The sequence below is a fragment of the Aedes aegypti genome, chromosome 2 (genome assembly GCF_002204515.2).
Source record: "Aedes aegypti strain LVP_AGWG chromosome 2, AaegL5.0 Primary Assembly, whole genome shotgun sequence".
Taxonomy (NCBI): domain Eukaryota; kingdom Metazoa; phylum Arthropoda; class Insecta; order Diptera; family Culicidae; genus Aedes; species Aedes aegypti.
This window is the reverse complement of record NC_035108.1, coordinates 196,478,254-196,500,539: the sequence shown is the minus strand read 5'-3', so window position 1 is coordinate 196,500,539 and position 22,286 is coordinate 196,478,254. Positions and strand designations below refer to the sequence as shown.

The 22,286-nt window shown below is 38.4% G+C and overlaps 1 protein-coding gene across 26 annotated transcripts in view; it reads left to right on the top strand.

Moving 5' to 3' along the window:
- LOC5575494 (glucose transporter type 1) overlaps positions 1-22,286 on the top strand; it is an 816,694-nt gene that overhangs the window by 778,513 nt on the left and 15,895 nt on the right. For 22 of the 26 annotated variants that reach the window (XM_021843626.1, XM_021843625.1, XM_021843624.1 and 19 more), the window contains one exon: positions 15,499-15,933. The exons of 2 other annotated variants lie outside the window; for them this stretch is intronic. In XM_021843626.1, the coding sequence (XP_021699318.1) occupies positions 15,499-15,933 (435 nt within the window). Of the gene's footprint in view, positions 1-15,498; positions 15,934-16,751; positions 17,144-22,286 lie in introns of those variants that run through there. 2 more of the 26 variants (XM_021843633.1, XM_021843632.1) reach the window with 2 other exon arrangements.

Below are 22,286 nucleotides of genomic sequence, written 5' to 3'. Positions count from 1 at the left end.
ACGATAGAACGTGTTATAACTTCGACAATTTTCCTCGCTCCAATAGTGGCTACATCATACTTAAACTTTAAACCTTGACATTTTTGATCATGATAAAAAAATCTTCGAGCTGTTTAGTGGAATACTTATAAGTAAATGAAACGACTTGCCGAATCTAGTACACAACACTGAAGACGCCCTTACATTCTTCTTCTTTCTGACATTACGTCCCCACTGGGACAGAGCCTGCTTCTCAGCTTAGTGCTCTTATGAGCACTTCCACAGTTATTAACTGAGAGATTACTGTGTCAATGACCATTTTTGCATGCGTATATAGTGTGGCAGGTAAGTAGAAGCAATAACCTTAGAATGCTAATGTCGCTACAGTTCGTGTTACTCTAAACAACGAACAACTATGTTCCAATGACACAGTCGAGAAACATTCCTGATGAAAATTCCTTTTGCTGAAGTAGGAATCGAACCCACACTCCATAACACGATGCGCTTGAATGCCTGACGACACTAACCGCACGTCACAAAGCCCGCAATGTGGTTCCTACTCACGCAGGCTCCTGCAATTAATTTCTAAACATCGAAAAGTCACTTATTATGCTTGATCTGGAGTTGGAAACAGAGTTCATAAAAACCTGAAAGCGTACTTGAATTCATAGCATGGTTGGGCATATTCGTATGTGCTTACATGAGAGTAAACAATATTGATTTGATTGTACCCCGTTTGGCATAAATTCGTTTGGCATAATGGCCGTTTGGCATAATGGTCATTTGGCATAATGGCCGTTTGGCATAATGATTGACTTGAAATATATATCTGCATTTTTAAGATTTTACCGAGATCAACACCACCGAGCCCATAGCAAAAAAAATGGTAGGTTCTAAACAAGCGTGGTGTTCGTTCAGAGATTTTCCAAGCTAAGAATTTCAAAAATTGTTGTGACATTAGAGAGCATTACTAAATAAAACTCGTGACGGGTCTCTACATTTCAGAACATAGAGTATGTTTGAGCTTGTAGCGATATGCATATTTGGAAACAGTAAATTGGCAAAGAAAGTTCGCAGTTATTCATCAAGGGAACGCTCATAAAATATTTCGCTGCAGATCAAGCTCTGTTCCAGTTTGGACGTAACACTCGATGAAAATTACTTGATACAAGAATGGATTTTTTTTGCAAAATATCAAAAGCTTTAATTCAAAGATCTATCAATGTTTAAGGTTCTAACGCAAAAAAATCTTTTCACAGCATAGCTCAAACAACACATCTTTAATAGAAAGTATTTGTGGCAAAACTTTTCAACGGTTCAATATAAATTCTAATTTTGGAAGTGTACACCAAGAACATCGACTATTATCGAGAGAAGGGAAAATTTGTGATTGAAATAATATTTCCAGCATATCTCAGAAAGAGATTACGCGTTTGCGCCAAAAAAGTATACGTTGAATATTGGCAGGTTCTAAAGTAATTATCATTCTAACAACAAATCTGACAAGAATTGATAAAACAGCAAAATAAAAATGGTTAACATTTAGCTTTATTAAATAATAAAATTTGAAACAGTATAAATATAAAAAACAAAGTATTTCTAAAGAAGGCAAAATTTATAATTAAACCAATAGAAGAATGGACGCTAAAAATTATTGAACATAATACAACGAAAAGACATAAAAAAGTGCGTTCAGAATCACCGAAGTGGTTGTGCTTCTTTTCCCCGAATGACTGATTTCCCCGAAAAGTGGCGACGAGAAAGAACGATAAACAGTCACAAGAAGGAAGTATTCTGTCATTCTTGGCTATACACTTGTTGGCAAAAATGCTGAGGACGGTGAAACTCGAAAGAACCGCCAATTAAATATAGAAGGGTGCATATTAGATGTTCAGTTCGGTCACCACCCTGAAATGTGTAAAGTTACGACATTTATGAGTGCTAAAAACTTTTCGGGGAAGTAGACTAGTTGGGGAAACGGGATATTCGGTGAACTGACATTCGGGGAAAAGTAGCATAACCCATCGAAGTAACTGCAGTAATCGATTTATATTTTCGCTGACAATTTGAGCAGATCAATGTTATCGATTGGCACCCTTTTGTCAGTTGGAAACAAAAAACTACTTAAAAAATATAGCTCCAAAGAGCAGCCTATGGCTTAAATTTATTCAAAAACGAATGATTGTTGAATAAAGTGTCATTTTGTATCAATTGACACCAAAACAAGTCTGATGTCATCAGAAAGATTCAATAGAAATTAAAAACGAAAAATTGAGAAATTCTTAGTTTCAGACTCATTATGCCAAACGACGATTATGCCAAACGACCATTATGCCAAACGACTTTATGCCAAATGACCATTATGCCAAACGACTTTATGCCAAACGGCTTTATGCCAAACGACCTACCACCATTTATTTATCCAGAAGAGATTACTAGTTACGTTTGTTGATCCAAAGTCCTGTGCTCAACAAAGTTTTTGGATAACCTTAATCAGTATGAGATAGATTATGTTTGTTTGAGTCTGCTTGAGTATGAAACTTATTTATAAACCTCCGAAAGATCCCAGTTTTCTTTTGGATAACGACAAACAAACGATAAACTCGAAACTTGATAAGACATATTTTATTGAGCATGTTAGGAAATTCCATTAACGTTATTTTACGTGAATGGAATTGCGTTAATAGGATTAAATTAAAGCAGGTTTTCAAACGAGAATGGTTGTAAGGCAAACTGAATAATAAAGCAGAACAAAATATTAAGTTCATCAATTGTAAATTCATCTGATCCTACTAACAAATTTTTCAGGACAAAGACCAATGAGAAGATTGATTATTTCTTCTTCTGATCAATGTTATGCCCCAATTATAAAGCCCCAAGGCTCGTTCGATTTTATTTATGTACTCGTGTTTCCCAATCAGTATTCTGCAACACTTTAATTTTATCAACCTGAAAATAAAACATGCATAGCACTTCTGTCATATCATAACCCTGAAGCACTCCATTCCCAAAAACATATCTTAGTAGCATACAAAAAATGCTTTCGATAAAAATGTTTTATCATCATGCACCAGCCATTAGCATTTTCATCTCACGTACAAAAAGTTCCCCGTCGAGTAAGGAAACACCACTCAGCTCGACATATCGCCCACAAGCATCCCAGCCGGAGCCTTTTTGGCGCAGCTCTAAAAATCTGCATTGCATCAGCAAACTCTGAAACCTCACCGCATTTGCTTTTCTCCCATCGACAGACAGCACTCCCTGTTATCCTGGCGAAGCCCAACCAAAGTGACACATCCTGTAATACACACATATGTTTTTATAGCTAGTAGGTAGTGTGACACACTTTGAATACTTAAATAGTGGCCTCCTCATCCGCCAGCAACCACGCCATCAAGAGCCATAGGATACGACGCCTGAATACTCTACTATTTGAGCGTCGGGCGAAGCGATTCCAAACGTCCCGTTGGAATGTAGATAAGCAAATTTTGTGCAAGCACAAAAATCAACTTTGCCGAATTCTTTTTATTTCGTCACCATGCGTCAAATAGCAAACAGCACTGTGCAATTCTTGAAGTTTTATTTGTTTGTACACTATTGTAAACTGAACCAGTGATTCTTATTTACATGTTTATTATATTATCTTCATGACTATGATGAACTTGTTTGTGGGCTTCGTAGCCGTGCGGTTAGTGTCACCAGGCATTTAGCCGCATCGTGCTAAGGTGTGTGGGTTCGATTCCCGCTGCAGGCCGGAAAACTTTTCGTGAGGAATGTTCTCCGACTGTACCACTGGGCGTTGCATGCTAGTCCGTTGTCTAGTGTGGTGCTTCCTTCAAAGGGCAAAATGCCCACTGGAAGCATTAACGTGTAGGTGTCTTATTAACTTTTTCGGTGATACGACTATTTTTTCACTCAACTCGACACGAAGACAAAACCAATGTTTGAACACTTGATTGCACTCGTCATACACGTCAAAATCGTAGAACATGATTTAGAAAATCGTTGATTTCATAGGGATGATACCAGTAATCACTTAGTTTTTGAAGTTGCTTTTACTTAGTTTTTTCTCAGCTTCCTGATATGGTGATCTTAGAATTCAAAACGGAGATACGCTAATAGTGGAAAAACTAAAAGCTAATGGTGTTCCAGACAAAATTCAAGATGGCGTCTGAATTCAAAATGGCCGCCAAAATTTTTTAGTCGAACGGTTCTGGATAATCAAGATAACAAATTTGAATAAACCCTGTATATGAGAACCGACTGTACTTTTAATTGCTGCCGCCTATTATCTCGATAGTCAGACTATTCAATTGAAGGTCCTCATGATTTATTTTTTTATGTATATTTTTTCCACATAGAAATTACACTCTTATCAGTAAAGATTCTAATTTCTATTAAACTCTTTTTATAGAATCACTGGTTCAAGCACAATCTAGTCGAAAATTCTTTTACTTTTTTAGTTCCACCTCACTCTAACTGTAAGTAAGCCATTTTACACATAACACTGAAGCGAGTTTTTCCGCTTGAGCACTAAGCGACCAACCGAAAGTGTCTCAGGAGAGTCGTAGTTTTGTACAATAGTATAAAAAAACTAAAATAAACTTGTGCCAAGAAACAAGTCAGCACAAAAGTTGAAATGACCAACCACCACCCTCCCAGTGTGAAAGCTTTTGTACAGAAGCGAGAAAAAATGTCCCACAATCTTATGTACAATCAAATACCGAACAAAAAAACTGCCTCAGCACCAGTCCCAGAGATCACACAGGACAAGCCCACGTGCGCTCTCTGTATCAAACACGTCTTCCTCGTCGTTACATTTTTGCTAGCTGATGCTGTTCTGCTCCAACGGTGCTCCCGCAGACCGTTATTATCCGAAAAAACTCCTTCCAATCTATACTCACCAGTCGTTTTCTATGGTTAAACTGCATGTCTGAGGGAAATAAAATAAAAACAAATCGTAGGCCCAGTTTTGAAATTCTGCTGTTTTGAAGGTACCTATTGTTCCTCAAATGCAAAGGAAATCAAATATAAGGTACCGTGGGGTAAGTGGATACAGTAAAATCAATAGTCAACTTCATTGTTATGTACAGCTAACCTGAATGATGTTATTCAAACTTTTTTATGTGGATAATAAATGAGGGACTAATATACTTTTAATCGTTATTTGTTTCGTTTTTTTTTCTGATTGTTATGTATTGAGTATAAGGAACTTGAAATTTTGCAAAAAAATAATCTGTCCTCATAACAAATGTAATGTTATTATCTATAGTAAGAGAGATATTACTCTTATTCTTGTTATTAGAGCTATGTTACATATTTAAATAGTTTTAAAATTTAAAAAAAAAACTTTGTTTTATCAAAATTTTATGAAAAATATCAAAACGTTAGTTCACACTAATTCAAACAAATAAAAACATTGCAACTAGACTATTTTCGAGAAAATTCGTCCATTTTGTACAGAAGGGAATTCAGCAGTATTTTAGGATTATTCCTAATGATGTTTTCTAAAGATACACATTTGAAAATATTAATTACATTTAGGGATTAAACAATTTAAAGGAAAACGACATTTAAGGATATCGAAACTTATTTAAATCCGCGTAAGTTGTCTGCCAATGTATGATAATAATACTTGATCCACTTACCCCATCCCATTAAAAAGTAGGGGGAAGTGTACCATGTCCAATACATCTGTATTTATTTATGAAAATCATATTTTTTTTTCATTGCGATTCACCCAATTAGAACTAAAACGTTCACCATGCGTTGAAAAAACTAATAGTATTCGATTTTAGGCAGAGATGCAATTGATTTTTGATTGACAGAAAACAATTTTGAAATGAAATGATTTTTGCAATTAACAAGTTTGCTTGTGTAAGTGCACAAGTAGTACCAGGTTTGCAGTAGTATTAGTGACGACGTAAGAATATAACCTTAATCGAATCGATTTTGCGAAAACATTCAAAATATTCAAGTATTTATGCTTAATATGGCCAAATGATCCACTTACTCCACTGATACACTTCCCCCACGGTACCTTATTCAAACAGATTTTCTGTTACCATGACCATTATAAGGAATATATGATCAAAACATGACTCGAAGTTGTAGTTTAGTTATTTGGAGCTTCGGGATGGAGTTTTGTATAGAAAAATCAACAAAAATTTGAGTTACGCTCTCTTTGAGGCGTGAAAATCAAAAGCATTAATTTTATGTAGAACTATGAGGCATTCTGATACCTTTTATCATGTTTAAATATTTTAAATCACAAACCAAAGTTACATGCTGCAAAAGCGTTTCACAATTTTCTCGATTTATAAGCTCTAGCGCTATAAGACACAACGGAGCCAAATTTATATCAAGTTATAATTATTCGCAAAAATGTTATATCGAAAACTAAACGAGCATTCACATTTAACATTTTCTTAACTTTACTTTGACTCAAAGATAACTTCTGAACCTTTATATTACAATTGTGAAATGCCATCTGTCCTTCCCAGCGCCACACCTGCTAGGAGCTTGTCTTTGCTGACAATTATAGCAGAGTTGTTAGACATCATCTTCGAAAGCGCCGCTATAGCCGTAGATGTCCTTTTACAGGCATATTCAACGTGGCTAGCGAAGCTGAATTTGTCATCGATAATTATCCAAGATGCCTAAGGGATCGCTTGGACTGTATGGTACAATTACCTATCGAGATAAGCGCCCGTTGCTCGGACATGCGGTTGTTGACCACCACCACCTCAGTCTTGTGACGAGCCAGTCCTAGTTTCTTAGACTTCATCCATTCCTCAACTATGGAAATAGAGTGCGCTGCTGCCAACTCTACTTCCTCCATCGACTCACCATAGACCACTAGGGTCATATCGTCGGCGAAGCCAACAATCTTAACACTCCTTGGAAGGGGCAGCCTCAGTACGTCCTCGTATATCGGGCCCAGGATTGAACCTGGAGGTACTCCAGTGGTAATTCGAACGCTTTTCTGCCCCTCCTCTGTATCATACAGTAGAATCCTACAATCGATAAAGCTTCCTAGAAGCCTACACAACTGCACCGGTACGTTGCATTCTTTGTCTAGCCCGAAGGCAGATTGCTCGAAGATTTGCAATTGGTTCGCTCCACCAGTACACCGACGGCCTGTTCTCTTTAAGAGGGGCTTCTCTCGGCATGGAAGCATCACACGCTCGTGATTTCAAAGCAACTAGCTTGTCACCGTTTAAGTCCAGAGTGTTCCGTTCACGTCTCAGGGCTTCAGTGAAAACTTCGCCGCCGAAGCGCACTGTTTTCCAACTTCGGGCTTGGGTCGAGTTACATCGCGCTACCTTCCGCCCGCCTGATATTATACTATAGCGAATCAATTGATGATCACTATAACTATAACCGTCATCAACGCATCAGTTCATGGTACCTTAGAGATTAGGACTACAAAACGTCACGTCGATAATCGATTCTGCACTATTTCTGCAGAAGGTACGCACTGCACCCACATTTACCAGCTCTACATCTAATGCGTCGAGGGATTCCTACAATAGTTGGTTTCTTTGATTGGTACAGCGGCTACCCCACTCCACTGCCCATGCATTAAGGTGACACAGTTTGGAAGGGAAGATTGTACTGAAACTTCAAAGGCACAAATCTCGCGAATAAAGCATCCAACAACAGTGAACTTTTTATTTTGGCTTTGTGCACTAGCAGAAAGCTTAAAATAAGAAGATCAGAAACTTTTGCCAACTATTTCTCCAGTTTTGTGCCTTTGAAAACGTGAGTACGGGCACAAGTGGGCCATTGTGACGGCCATCTTTGCATTCCGAGATGTTTCACCTTAAAGTCACCAGCTATCACTACTGGCTGCTGATTAGCTAGTTCGGCTATCATCCTGTCAACCATGTGAGAAAATTCCACAATCGACCACCTTGGGAGGCGCGTAACAACTGCAATAGAACGCGCTGTTGATTTTTGCTATCGCAAAACCGTCATTTGAGATAGAGACTACATCTTGGATTGGGTATCGTCCTGTTGTCCCTATAGCTACTAGCTGTTGACACCTATCCGCCACCCAGTTCCCGATAGTAACACCACTTGAGTCTTCGTTTCCGAGACTGTCTGCCAAAGCAGCTGCTGGGCTGCATCACAGGGATTCAAACTTAACTGTGTTACTTCCGGTTTGGCTTGATACTCCGCTTGTGCCCGTACATTTGGGTGCGCCCGTCAAGTATTTCGCTTTGTTGGCCTCTGCGACCAGCAGCTTCGATGGCACACTGATCTTTGAGGGCAGCCGAGACCTCCGCTGTATCGGTGACCTCATCTAGATTTTTACACTGTAGAGGCACTTCAGCAGTAAAGGATCTTACATCGACCTCGTCGCCAAGTACTTCTTGTGCCAGTTGCTTATAGGCTGCACTCTTTTCCTTGGAGTCCTTCTTTAAGACTAAGATCATCTCATCAATCCTAGTCCGCCTTATGCTCCGCACATCTGCGCCCAATGGCGATAACTTCTCCGTGCTTCGCATCGCCTTCAGAACGTCGGCGTATTTCGCTTCCTCCGTGTTGATAACTAGGGCCTCGCCTAAATTCCTACGTTTCGTCGTTCTCGGCATAGCATTCTCCTTGGGCTATGTGTTCAGTTTTTTCCTTTCTTATTTTTCACGGGTTGTTGTTGCCTTGCGCCCGTGGCTCCTGTGGATGCACTGCCTGGTTCGGGCCTGGGAGGGAGGCACAGATACTACACACGAAATATGATACAACACTATTCGAAACTTCAAGATAATTCCAGCTCACCAACGACAATCAAGGCAGGCTTGGGGAAAATCGCTGGTTTTCTTTTGATGGGCACCTTCAAGGGATTGCTACGAGGATCTTTTTCTGTTGCCTCTTATGAAACGATAACGGAGCTCACCCATACCAATGTGCACATAAACAAAATAGCTGGTGCGAATGAGGGGAAATGAACCACGGCACACAAATTCAACGCATTACTTGCGTTTCATTCTGAAGAAATTGAATTACACTATTTTTTTAGTCTTTTATCTGTGGTTTGATTATCCTAAGAAACATCTGCTTTTCCTTAGCTCATTACCATCCAACAGCTTTTGCAGATTTAATTGCGCTCCATGCGTTTTGAACTGTTGTCTCTCGTAGGAAAAGGTAAACATCCGAAAAATGTACGTGTGTGAGTGGAATTTGATTCTGGAGTATAAATTATGCTCCCGATAAGGAGGCAGAGCTCAAGCTGTCAAATTCCATAGTGAAAAAATAGGACGCCATCCCTCTGGGCACCTTCGATCTTTCTGGACAAACATGAGAAAATGACCAAAGTGTTCTGTGCATTTTATTTTCATTTTTATTGAAAACTAGTGGTCCCGGCAAACTTCGTCTTGCCATCAAGTAGGTTGTTGAAAAATGTCATACAATCTCCCAAACAAAATGGCATATTAGTTTCCTCCCGTTTCTAAGACTATTCCGAAGACTTACCTAAACTTTTTCTACGCACGAACACGTCGGAACCCTTGGCGAATGCAACAGTGAAAGAGTTGTGACAATCCGTTGGACCGTTCTCTACGTTTCGTGACATACAAACACCATTCCATTTTTATTTATATAGACTAGTGGGCCCGGCAAACTTCTTGCCATCAAGTAGGCTGTTGAAAAATGCTGTGAGTCGTCCCATACAAAATGACCGTTTCGTTAACGCTCGTTTTTCCAACTTTCCCGGTGAATATCCTGGGATTTTTATACACACAAACACGTCGGAACACTTGACGAACAAAACGGAAAAATAATCATTCAAATCGATTGACCCGTTCGGAAGCCATTTCGTGACATACAAACACCACTCCATTTTTATTTATATAGACTAGTGGTCCCGGCAAACTTTGTCTTGCCATCAAGTAGGCTGATGAAAACCGCTACGAATCGTCTTATACAAAATGACAGTTTCGTTCACTGTCGTTTTTCCGGCTTTCCCGGTAAATGTCCTGGAACATTTATAAACACAAACTCGTCGGAACCCTTGACGAACAAAATAGAGAAAGAATCATCCAAATCCGCTAACCCATTCGTAAGTCATTTCGTGACATACAAACACCATTCCATTTTTATTTATATAGATGAGTAAAAATATGCGTGTTTCAATACTTTACATTCAATAAAAATAAAAAGGTGCTATCGTGGCATTACTTTTGGCTGTGCTGGAATTGATTTACAACCGATTGTTGTCAACTTTGATGAAACGCAAAAATATGTTTTGATGAATTACGCGCTTTTATCATGTTTGTCCACTTTTTAAAAACTGAGCTCACAGTGACAGTTCGTGACAGCAAAATCTCGGCTCACCTTGACGTACATACATACATGTATTGGTTTCTCCCTCCCAGGTTCGGGCTATCCCGTGACTCTATTTTCTTGACTTTCTTGGCCTTAGGCTTGGTGTTGGCCTCTTCACTGTTGTTATGTCCTCTTGATCGCGGAGCTTGGCTCGTGCCAGCTTTTCCGCTCTGAGGACGACCGCGTAGGTCACTTTTCCCTTAGCAACCATACGTCTCGGAAGGTCTCTCTTTCGCATCGCGTATTGAATAATATCATCAGATATATTCGCGTTGCCCGTGAAGGAAAACACAAGTTGTTCCATCGCTTTCTCGTAGTCCTGCTTTGCAGCTAGGACTGATTATCGCAATTTCAGTAGACTTGTTTTCAAGTCTTTGCTAATATTGCCATTGCTCTTAAGGCGAAGTAGGCCGTCATTGAAATTTGTACGCGTCGTTGATGATTGTTGCTAATTCATCTCACGATTTCGAATCAAAGAAAATCAGTTGGTTTTGCACTGACACATCTGAAAAAGTATCAGCATGCTTTAGGCATGTTAGCGCGTACAGTGATACTTTTTCAAGTCAATATAAACTATCAAGGCTGAGTATTATCACTTTGAAATGCAAGTTGAAAAGTCATCATTGTTGCCAAAGCGAATGACGGGCTACTTAGCTTAGAGTTGCTCAGCAGCTACCTGCATTTTCGGGAGGTACTCCCTATTACGATCCATGGCCATCGATAAACTCCCATGTTGTACTGGAGCGGCCAGTGCCTGCCGTCATCACAGTGTCTAGGCTTTTGCCTGTACTGTTCTCACTTAAGTTGATGTTGGTCGCCTCCATTCTTGGAGGGAACCTTAGCCGGTTACTGATGGACCCAGAAGCCTCTCCTTCACATTCCGCTAGTTGTTTGTTTCGGTTGATCATCTCTTATGGGCCCCCCTAAGAGCCGCTATCCATCTCCACTGGAATAGTCGCCTTTGTGATTCCATGGTTATCTATACAAGCAGGAAGGCCATGCTATGGTTGACATAGTCCTTTATGGGGTACTATGTACAAAGCAGGATCAGCGCAAGTCAGGTAAGTACTCTAAGGCCTGCCACGGTTTTACGAGACGGAGGTAGCCTGCACCATTAGCCCACTCACCGTTTTAGGCCAGTGTCACATGACCCAACTAAGGGAGTAGAGTGTCGCCGCTGTCAGCCTCAAAGCATATTATCCAGTACATATACCGTTACTTGTCCTTAGTCGTGCGCTGCCAGTATACATAATTGGGGCCGTACTGACATTGGTCTCAATGTGCTCAAGGCACTCCTTTTCATAGTTCCATGATTTGTCCGTTTGTATCGCGACCAGTATGCCATAATCAGGATCTTACTAGCATCAATTCTGATATGCCGGTTGGCACTCCAGTAAGTTTGTGCTATGGTGCTTTGGTACTTTAAGCGGCACCAGTCGCTTTGACAGAGTTACATTTGGTATTTAGTGGTTTTATGAAAGTGCATCAGAGCCCACTGTGATCTCCACCACATCCTGGGCAACACCCCAACGCGCAGAGGTCATGGGGGGGTTTTCCGTTAAGCCCCTGGACTTTCGTCCCTGCTGCCCCGGTACATCTAACCTCGTAACAAACAACGTGAAGGTGATCTACCTGCGTTACACAGTGGGACGAAATCAAAAAAAGTGGGACATGTGTGTTTGTGCTCAAACTATTGGGTTTAGCGTTTCAGTTTTTTTTTTATTTATTGTCAAAATTGAAAACGGTCTTAGAAAGTGATTGTAGGCGACATCATTTCATGAAAGTTTGTCGAAGACGGAAAAGCTCTATCGCTTACACTGACGAAGTGAGGGAATAAAATGATGGGCACACCCTTAAAACTCATATTTTGTCCATAACTTCTAATATAAATTGACGCTTATATTGAGCTGTTCGGTAATCCAATCCGCATGGTTATTAAATTATTAATTTAACATAACTTTCAAGTTTGAATTTCTACATTTTTACGATGTTCTACAATGTTTAAGGTGTTGTAAAAATACACATTTCTGCCGAAGACTTTTAAGCGCTAGCTCTTCATTTTGAAGATTTAAGAACGATTTTCTGATTTTTTTCACATCAAAATGAAGTGTGCATATCTTGTTAAGTTGCAAGTAGTAGCAGCTGAACGAGAAAGTCGAAAAAATGGGAGTGAATGGAACTGTCATTTTGAACGGGATGTTTATTGGCGTTTTTCAATAGCCTACTTGATGGTAAGACAAATTTTTCCTGGACCACTAGTTATGGAATATAAATCTTAACCCTTCGTATAAATATACTAAGTTATAATATTGTGCTCATTTGTACGACGATCTTGATGCTTCTTGATCTCCATTGAATGTAGGCGATCTATCAATATGTTACTTCGTACGGACGTAGATCTAATAAAAAAAATGTTTATTGAATACAACAATTTATACATCTCAATAACATGAGTGTACTGGACGTGTAACGCTTATAAAACAATCAGTTATTACGCTGGAAGATCTTGTTGATCGCATGAACTGTCTTTCCGGAAGCTTTTGGATATCAAAGAACATCCATTGTATTCATTAAGATTTGCAGTTATATACTCCAAACATTTCTGAGCATGTATCAAATTTGAAATTCTTCAATAGATAACATATAATGATCGTTGATTTGAAGTAAGGTACCCCGAGGCAAGTGCGAATCCGGGGTAAGTGGGACGTTCCGTCATAGCTCACTTAGGAAAAAAGTTTCATGGGGGTATTCTTCTAGAAAGTTGTAGATACAATGACAAGTATTAAGTGCATAAAATATTGTTATTTTTATTACCATGTGGTTCATGTAACAGTTATCAATTCAGCGCCATTTTCAACTTTCACGATAAATTGTGATACGTTTCACGTCTTGCATTGACTCGCAAAAATAAATTTGTTATAAATCGAATATCCATCAGTAAGCTACAATTTTAAGTATCACTACAAGCTGCTAACGATAAACCGGTATTTTGTTATCATTTCGTATGAAATTGTTGATGGTCTAACTTACCTCAAAATATCTTTATACCCGGGGTAAGTGGGACCTATCAAAACAACTGAATCAAAACTTTTCCTACACGTTTTAAATATTTATTTCACTAACATCTTATTGAGTAGCATTGAAACATTCAAATAAATTATTTTTATCAAAATAGATCAATCTTAAATTACGTAATTACATAAGGGGAAGAAGAAATGTGTAATTCTAATATATATTTTTAAATTTATTTTTTATTTTTGAAATACGAATTCCAAATTGAACAAAGATAGAGATGAAATTTGAAATGCATTATGACAACGATTACTTTTCTATTTTAATTGAACTTCGTTTGTTATTTATACCAAATTTAGTAGTAACGGAAAACAATTCCACCCCATTAAGTGGTTTTCTTCCATGCATATAAATAATAACAGAATATATTTATAATTTCGTCAATTATTGAAAGTGTATGTGCTACTTTTAATTAAAAACTTATAAATGGTTTATTTTGAATATGTTTTATTCCTTTTTACGCTTTTATTGAGGAATTTTCAGTTAATATAAAGTGCGATGTGACATACTATTGAACAAACGTTGATCCCTTATGTACATCAAAAATGTACTCAAAATTAAAAATCTATGATTTATCAATCCTAATATTGTAATGGTTGACTTACTGATGTGGATTGACGCATGAAACTGGATGTGTCCCACTTGCCCCGTTTAGCGCGGTAACTACGTCTAATGGCTTATTCTAACACTTTCTTCTAAAATTTTCACAATTTCGAAATTATTCGATCAAATTCATGTAAACACTAGCATATATGTTGCCATTACCCTTGGCCTCAGACCCTTATCTCCCCGGAACCACCTTACGGTATTTCTTCGGGGAAGGGCCTGTGCATATAGCACCACACGTGTAGCAAAAGTAGCCTAGGCAAACTGCTTCTCCTAGCCGACTTAAACAATGTTACAAGGGACCAGCCTCGGCAGGGCTAATTCTCTGCAGCCAACTCTTGGTCGGCGCGCCATAGGCACCGCAATTCTAGCATAATGAGAGTGACAGCCGTAGTTACTGCATTCCAGCACTCGGCATCCGCACACATTCTAGACAGTGCAAATGTGATCCAAGGAATCTGTATAACTACATATAAAATAAGCAATTGTAAAAAGTAAATGATATTGCAACACTGTTGTGAACTTATTATATATCTTTTTTAGTCCTCAATGAGCTCAGCATACCTTAACTTTGCATTGAACAATAGTAGAACATTTTTTAGAAATTTAAGATTGCTTGGGATTTTATATGTAAAATTCAAGCATAATAACTCACATACGCAATGTCCAAAGATTGACCGATAGGATTTTTTAATTTGACATGTTCGTTGCACATTGAAATTGAAAAACTAAGATTCGCGCAGCCGTTCTCGTGAAAAAAAATGAGTGTGTTGGATCACCAAACTGTTCATAATATCGTACTATGCTATGCTGGTAACAAGATGAAATTGGATCCGTAATGTCTTATAGCGTTCGAGCTCATGAAACATTAGTTTATTGTTTAAAACTATCGCAGTATGTAATTGCAATTTCGATACACAACATTTGAACACGACAAACAATATTAGAATGTCTCATAAATCATACATACATAGTATATATACCTAAAAAAGAGCGAAACTCCAAAATTTTGTTAATTTTCTTATTCGAAAACTCCCAAAGGTTATAGATAACTAAAAAGAACAATTTTGTATTTCTTATAATGATCACAACAAACGCCAAACAGTTTAAATATCTCTGATTTTCTTTGAACTTGTGAATTTGTATCATTAAAAATGAGTAACTTCAAAACAGGATCTACAATGTTTTTTCTCAGACATGCAGTTTAGTAATAGAAAACGACTGGTAAGTACAGATTTGATGTTGTTTTTTTTCTGGTAATAACGGTCATGCGGGCACCGTGGCTCTGCTATCCAACATTCATTTTCAATCACCACTGCTACCACAAATGTTGAAGCGTAGACCGCGCGAACCCGCTATCAGTAGACCAGTTCTGAGTTGTGTTCGTTCTTCACTAAACCACCTAGCAGAGTGTGATACCGCAAACAAAAGGACACCTGCGTGTTAGAGTTACACCCCATTCTTTTAATAAAAAATACATATCCAATCGAGAATACCATTTTGCAATCCACAAAGTGTTCGGAACTACGGGAACGCTGGACGGTGAGATGGGGCCTTATCCGGTAGGGGACGGCAACCTGCTGGGGCCCACTTCGCGGGTATTTGGCACGACGGGAACACTGGATGGAGAGATGGGCCCATATCCGGTTGGCGATAGCACTAACCTCCTGGGGACGCAGTACTTTAGCACCGGGTATGGCACCGAAGCCCTGACAATCGGTTCCGGCCGGCTCAACTACGGAACGACGGGACCAACCGTGGTTAGTACAACTTGTTCACCGATGCCAAAACGAAGGACACCCGGTGTAGGCCGGAGAGCACCCCTGGGGGCTGGTGGGGGAGGAGGCGGTGATGGCCACGAAACAGGTGGCGGATGTTCCAACGGCAGTGGGATTGCCCCCCGGGATAGCTTTCGTCGGCATTCGGCCCACGGACGGATAGTGTGTTCAGGTATATGAAACTTTTTTTCAGGTTCCGATATGTAGTGCTCATATGAATGGGATGTGAGTGAACGAAATAGTGAAAGGAATATTGGGTAATGGTAGTAATAGTTGGTATTCGGTAACTCATCATATATAACATTAATCTATGCGCCTCCGACCTTCGACAAGACATTTTCAAATAGCTTCAATTGATTTCAAGGCTATATTTACTCGTTTACTTCAAAACTACGGTGTTGTTATGACAATAATAAAATAAATCACATTTCTCATATATCTGTCGTAACTCCAGTAAAATCCAGATATCTTTGACGGCGAATTCTGCATGGCCCAACAACTTGTACCGTTTCAAAATCGACTGAAAATGCTAGCGACCAAGTAGCTATTTGAAAATGCTTTTTTGAGGATTGGGGACGATATGGTTAAATTAAATGGGTAATTTGAAATAAGCTATTCGAATGCTGATCAGAAAAGCTAAAAAACGAATACTAAACATTGTGCCATTAAATTGAAATGGAAAGTAGAATAATTCGATTTAAACTAACCAGGAATTCAGAACAAAAACAATCAACGTACCGAATGAGAGAGTATTAACCACGCCTAAGTAATTCATTGCAACAACTGAAAGTACCGAAAGTTAATCCACGCATATGCAATTAAAAACTTTTCCTTATCCAAATTTCGTATCGCACTCACCTCCCTTTCAATCAACGGAAACAAACCGAAAATTCCTAGCTTTTCAACTGAGCAAAACTTTCTCTTCTCTCTTCTTTTTTTCTTCTTTCTCACATGCCCCCCTCAAATCACGCGAATGGTTCTCACATCCAGCAGGACCCTAAAGGATCCTCATGGTAGCCTCAAAAGCCAATTCCGATCAAACAAGTATACATGCATAGTATATACCTTTCGGGTGCTGCTATTTGTGCAACGGCCATCAATCAATCAACCAATCAATCAATCAATCATAACTATAAAAAACACGTTCCTACCTAGATGGTGCCCAACTTGCCAATTCCAGAGCCCGGGACTCTGCTCGGTCGTTTATGCAAACAAAAAAGTACAAAACTCATCCTAGCCACCACTCTCATTCACTCTAGCAACGGTTTCTTCTGCGTGGATTAATTTTCGGACCACTTTCGACCAACGCTCGGCTGACTCGGAGATGGCTCTGTTGAGTTTCCGGTGGAAAGTGTGAGTGATGAATGCCTGGTGCTTGGGAACAAGGTACACCTTAAAATAGGTAATAGAATGAATACAGACGGAATAAACAAAATCATGTAATGACAATAATAAGGCGTGGATATTATGAAACAACTTTGAAAAATAAACAAGAAATTTCGGAATACAGTCAACTTTCGTTCGTTGCACTAAACCCGTAGCCCACCTAGTGAAAGACTTTCACTAATCGGGCTAAGTTTTGAGCTGTCAAATAACCGATTACAATAGAAATTCAGCGCTACCAACATTGACAAATTACGGTTTATGTCAGAAAGTGACGTTTGCCTTCGTTTTAGGTGGGCTATAGCCCACTTAACGGGAGCCCAATTAAAACGAAGTGCAATTAAACGTAGTGCAACGAACGAAATTCGACTGTACAATAAAAATGGAAGGAATCAAAATGATAACTAAAATGACGATTATTTTTTTCCAAAATTCACTCTAGAATTAAATTGAGTGAATCGATTTTTTCTAAAAAATACACATGAAATATAAAATTGGATAACATAACAAATTGGCATCATTCGACATTGTACATTGTTTCTTACCTTGAAGTAAGAAAACGTTTTATCGTTGACGAAGTGAATCTTTTAAGCACATTCGCTATTTTGAGACAATTTCAAATACCCAAACAACCATAAGCACTAAGAACAACATCATCGATGCATACAGGCATTATAATAGCACTACAAATGCTGACACGCCCATTAAAAACACTTCTACAGTATAGTAACCCAATGATGAAGTAATTGATGCTTCTAAGCCTGATGCATAAATACATGAAATAAGCATTACATCGGCTTATACCAGAGCCTTCTTTAGGCGAGTGGTTAGAGTTCCCGGCTTCAAAGCAAAATCATATTGAAGGTGTCTGGGTTCGATTCCCGGTCGGTCCTTGATCTAAGAATGCGAAAATGGCAACTTCGGCAAAGAAAGTTCTCAGTCAATAATTGTGGGAGTGCTCATTGAACACTAAGCTGAGAAGCTGCCTCTGTCCCGGTTTAGGGACAAACTGTCGGATGCCAAAACGTCGAATCCCAAAACGACGAAAGGAACGAAACCTCGAAAGGTCAAAACATTGAAATCGGTGTACTTCCAAAATTGTTTGCCAGACTCCTTTTTTTTCGATTAAATATCGATTAAATATGCTATGAATAACGTTTTGCACATTATGAATTATTTATTCTTTCGAATAAATTATTCTTTCAAGAAATTTCGTTTCCTTTATTTCATTGTCTTCGACGTTTTGTTCTTTCGTAGTTTTTCTCTTAAACGTTCTGTCCTTTCAACGCTTCGGCATTTGACGTTTTGTCTTTGAACATTTTTTTTTGTCACCAACACTCTGCCCCAGTGAAGACGTAATGCTAAGAAAAAGAAGCAAAAGAAGACCACGTGCTTAGTGTTTGCATGTAGTAGTAAGAGTGAGAAAAACATAAATCTTCTCACTACCACAATCGCACAATCTGTGGCCTTCAACAATCAACAATCCAACATTACGGATGTCCCAGGTTCGAGACGTAAATGAGGAATGTAGAACCACCATATAGCATGGATCAAATGTGGCAATCATCGTAATGACTACGAAAAACGTTAGAAGTAATGGTTTCTGTATCATGAAAAGTATTCTGAATAATTTCTGCTTAGCCGCGTACGTGAAAGCTCTCGGTTGCGTGTGGGGATTTTTTTTAATTATCGGACAGGTTTGGGCCGGAGGTTCTCTGATTTGTATGAAATTTTCACCAGAGGTAGAGCTCGTGGATATATGACCAAAAGTGAAATTTAAAAAAATCATTGTGGCCTATTTTCCCGGAAAACTCTAGACGAATTTTCACGATTTTCCTATAAACCTCAAATTTTAAAAATTCATATGTCCTGAACTATGCATCGTAGAACAAAAGTTTTTTAGTAAAATCGAAAGGAAATTTTCTCAGCAATCCACTAAAAATATAAAAAGAAAAACATTTCCCAGAAAATTTTTCACCATGGAGAAAATTGTCGGAAAAATAGCGAAAAAACTATCGTCTGTATCATGAAAAATTTTCAAAAAAATATTTTTTGTTTCAATAATCCATATTCTATTTTTCGTCCATAGACGCCAAAGTGGTATCTTTTACCGTTTAGGCGCCAGAACTGAAAACCCGATGACCACCCGCGCGCTTCCCTTAGGAAAATGTGTTCTATTGTGGGCCTCATAACCGTGCGCTAACGGCGGCAATAATTTACACGCATTGTAAGTGTAACGCAGTAACCCATCCTTCTCTTTCCAGTCAGAAGAAGCTTTTCGTCAATAGGCAAAATTAATGTGCTACCATCATAGAGGTCGCTAGGGAAGAAGGAGAGAAATGTCATTGAAAATGTTTGTTTACGTCCAAAATTCAATTTTTTGACCCTAAAATTAGCTCATAATCAATGAATTATTAAACTATTTTCCATTGGCATAATCATTTCGACCCTTTGTTCTTGCGATACGCGTGATTTCATAACAAATTTAACCACAAACAAAGAATCCGGAAGTTTATAACCTATGTAGCCAAACACCAATTTTTCAATTTTATCCCACTAATCGTACATGAGCACTGACCGGATCTGTACATTTTCGAAGGAAAAATGTTTATCATGTTTTTCAATGCTCTCTGATCGTCTACAACATAACTATTGCGAGAAAAAGTGTAATATGTGTGCTCTTTCCTATGCTGCACACGATGCGTTCTCAACCCAACCTTTTTTATGACGGTTCTCCTACTAGCCACCAGATGTCGAAGTGATCGTTCAGCTTTGAAAATATTAGCCTATCGGAGCACTCTCCATTGGTCTGTTGGGTGTTTTGTATGTCCTTTGTTCGCAACCTTTACCATCGAGACTAACAGTCTTTAATTGAAAGAAATGCTTATATTAAATAATATTGGTAATCACATTGGTACTGACCCTCAGTATCAAGTAGTTGCCAAGCAAAAAGGATGTTTATGCATACATCAAGTGCTAATTGTAATTCACTTGCTTTTTTCAATTATGGTCAATTTATCAAATGATTAGATAATAAACTAAAAGCGCAAGCATAAATTTTCTGTTTTGTTTCCTATACAAAGGAAACATATCTGATATAAATTCTAATTGTAGCTTAGAAGAATACAGTATAGTATTTGCATGTATATAATACTAATCAACTGTATAACACTCAGGGACGATATCTATTGTTCCATTGATGGCTGCTGTGGAATAATCCACTGCCAGTCAGCGTGCATCCTCTACAGTTGGCGCCAGCACAACAGCGTGCCAAACTGTATTGCGAAGCGAACGCGCGTAATGAATAATTATTGTATGTTTTGTCTGTCTGTATTGTGCGCCTATATAAAAACGCACTTGTAAGAATGTAGTTTCTCTTGTATCCCCACTGAGTAGGTATGCTGCATCTCAGTGGTAGTAAATCAGTTGAAGTGAAAGTCGTTCGTTTGATTTATCGTCCGTTGAATCGTAAAAGACACAACGAAGGAAAATCGTCTTGGCTGAAACAACATATTTAAAAAATATTGATAAGTTTTCAAAGAAAGTGGATCTTGTGATTTCATCCTTCAAACGTTAGCATAATGATTGATTTTTGCAAGAACTTCCCGTGCGGTTCCCATAGAGGTTATTAGCTTTAATACCAAATAACATTGCTGATAAAGGACTCATAAAACACCCAACAGACCAATGGAGAGTGCTCCAATTGACGAAAAGCTTCTTCTGACTGTAAAGGGAAGGATGGTTTATTGCATTACACTTACAATGCGTGTAAATTACTGCCGCCTTCAGCGCACGGTTATGATGCCCACAATAGAACACATTTTCCTATGGGAAGCGGGCGGGTGGTCATCGGTTTTTCAGTTCTGGCGCCTAAACGGTAAAAGATACCACTTTGGCGTCTATGGACGAAAGTTAGAGTATGGATTAATGAAACAAAAAATATTTTTTTGAAAATTTTTCATGATACAGACAATAGTTTTTTCGCTATTTTTCCGACAATTTTCTCCATGGTGAAAAATTTTCTGGGAAATGTTTTTCTTTTTATATTTTTAGTGGATTGCTGAAAATTTTCTTACGATTTTACTAAAAAACTTTTGTTCTACAAAGCGTAGTTCAGGAGATATGAATTTTTAAAGTTTGAGGTATATAGGGAAATCGTGAAAATTCATCTAGAGTTTTCCGGGAAAATAGGCCACTATATTTTTTTTGAATTTCACTTTTGGTCATATATCCTCCAGCTCTACCTCTGGTGAAAATTTTATACAAATCGGAGAACCTCCGGCCCAAACCTGTCCGATAATTTAAAAAAATGCCCGTGTGCGAAAGAATAAAACATTTTCCCCGAATATCGGGCGAACACAAATGACGTTACTCACATGGTCTAATATTGGTATTAGCGGTGGCGAGAAGCACGGTTATATCTTTGCATTATAATGGCACGCTATTTTGCCTTTCCTGGAATTATAAAGGCATTCTAAGCGTATACAAAGCTGTGAAGCATCCAATGACAACCCTATACGTGCATATAATGCTGTTAAAATGCCGCATTATCGTGTTCACTGGATACTTGGGTAACGTCCAGGAATTGTTTCAAGAAACCCTCCAGAAATTTCTTTAAGAGTTCCTCCAGAATTATCTCCATAAAATGCTTCAATGATTTTTCCACAGAATTTTTGAGGAATTGCATTGAAGATTCCTCCAAGGATTTTACCAGAAATTTCTCCAGGATAATTCGTACAGCAATTTCTCCAGAGTTTTCAGTAGAAATTTTGCCATAGATTCCTTTTGCTCCAGGACGAACTTTTGATAGCTACCAGATTTTTAGACCTGTTTCTGCCTTTTTAGACCAGGATTTTTGTCAGAAGTTTCTATAGGGAGTGTTACAAGGATTCTTCCAGGAAAATCTCTACAGGGACTATATATATATATATATATATATATATATATATATATATATATATATATATATATATATATATATATATATATATATATATATATATATCCTCTAGGAATTGCACATGTGATTTCCTCCTGTAAATAATTTACTGGGATTCCTCCGGGAATTTCTCCAAGGATGCCTAAAAAAGCTTTTCCAGGTTTCAAGGGTTCCTCTAGGGATTCCTCCAGAAATCCAAAGTA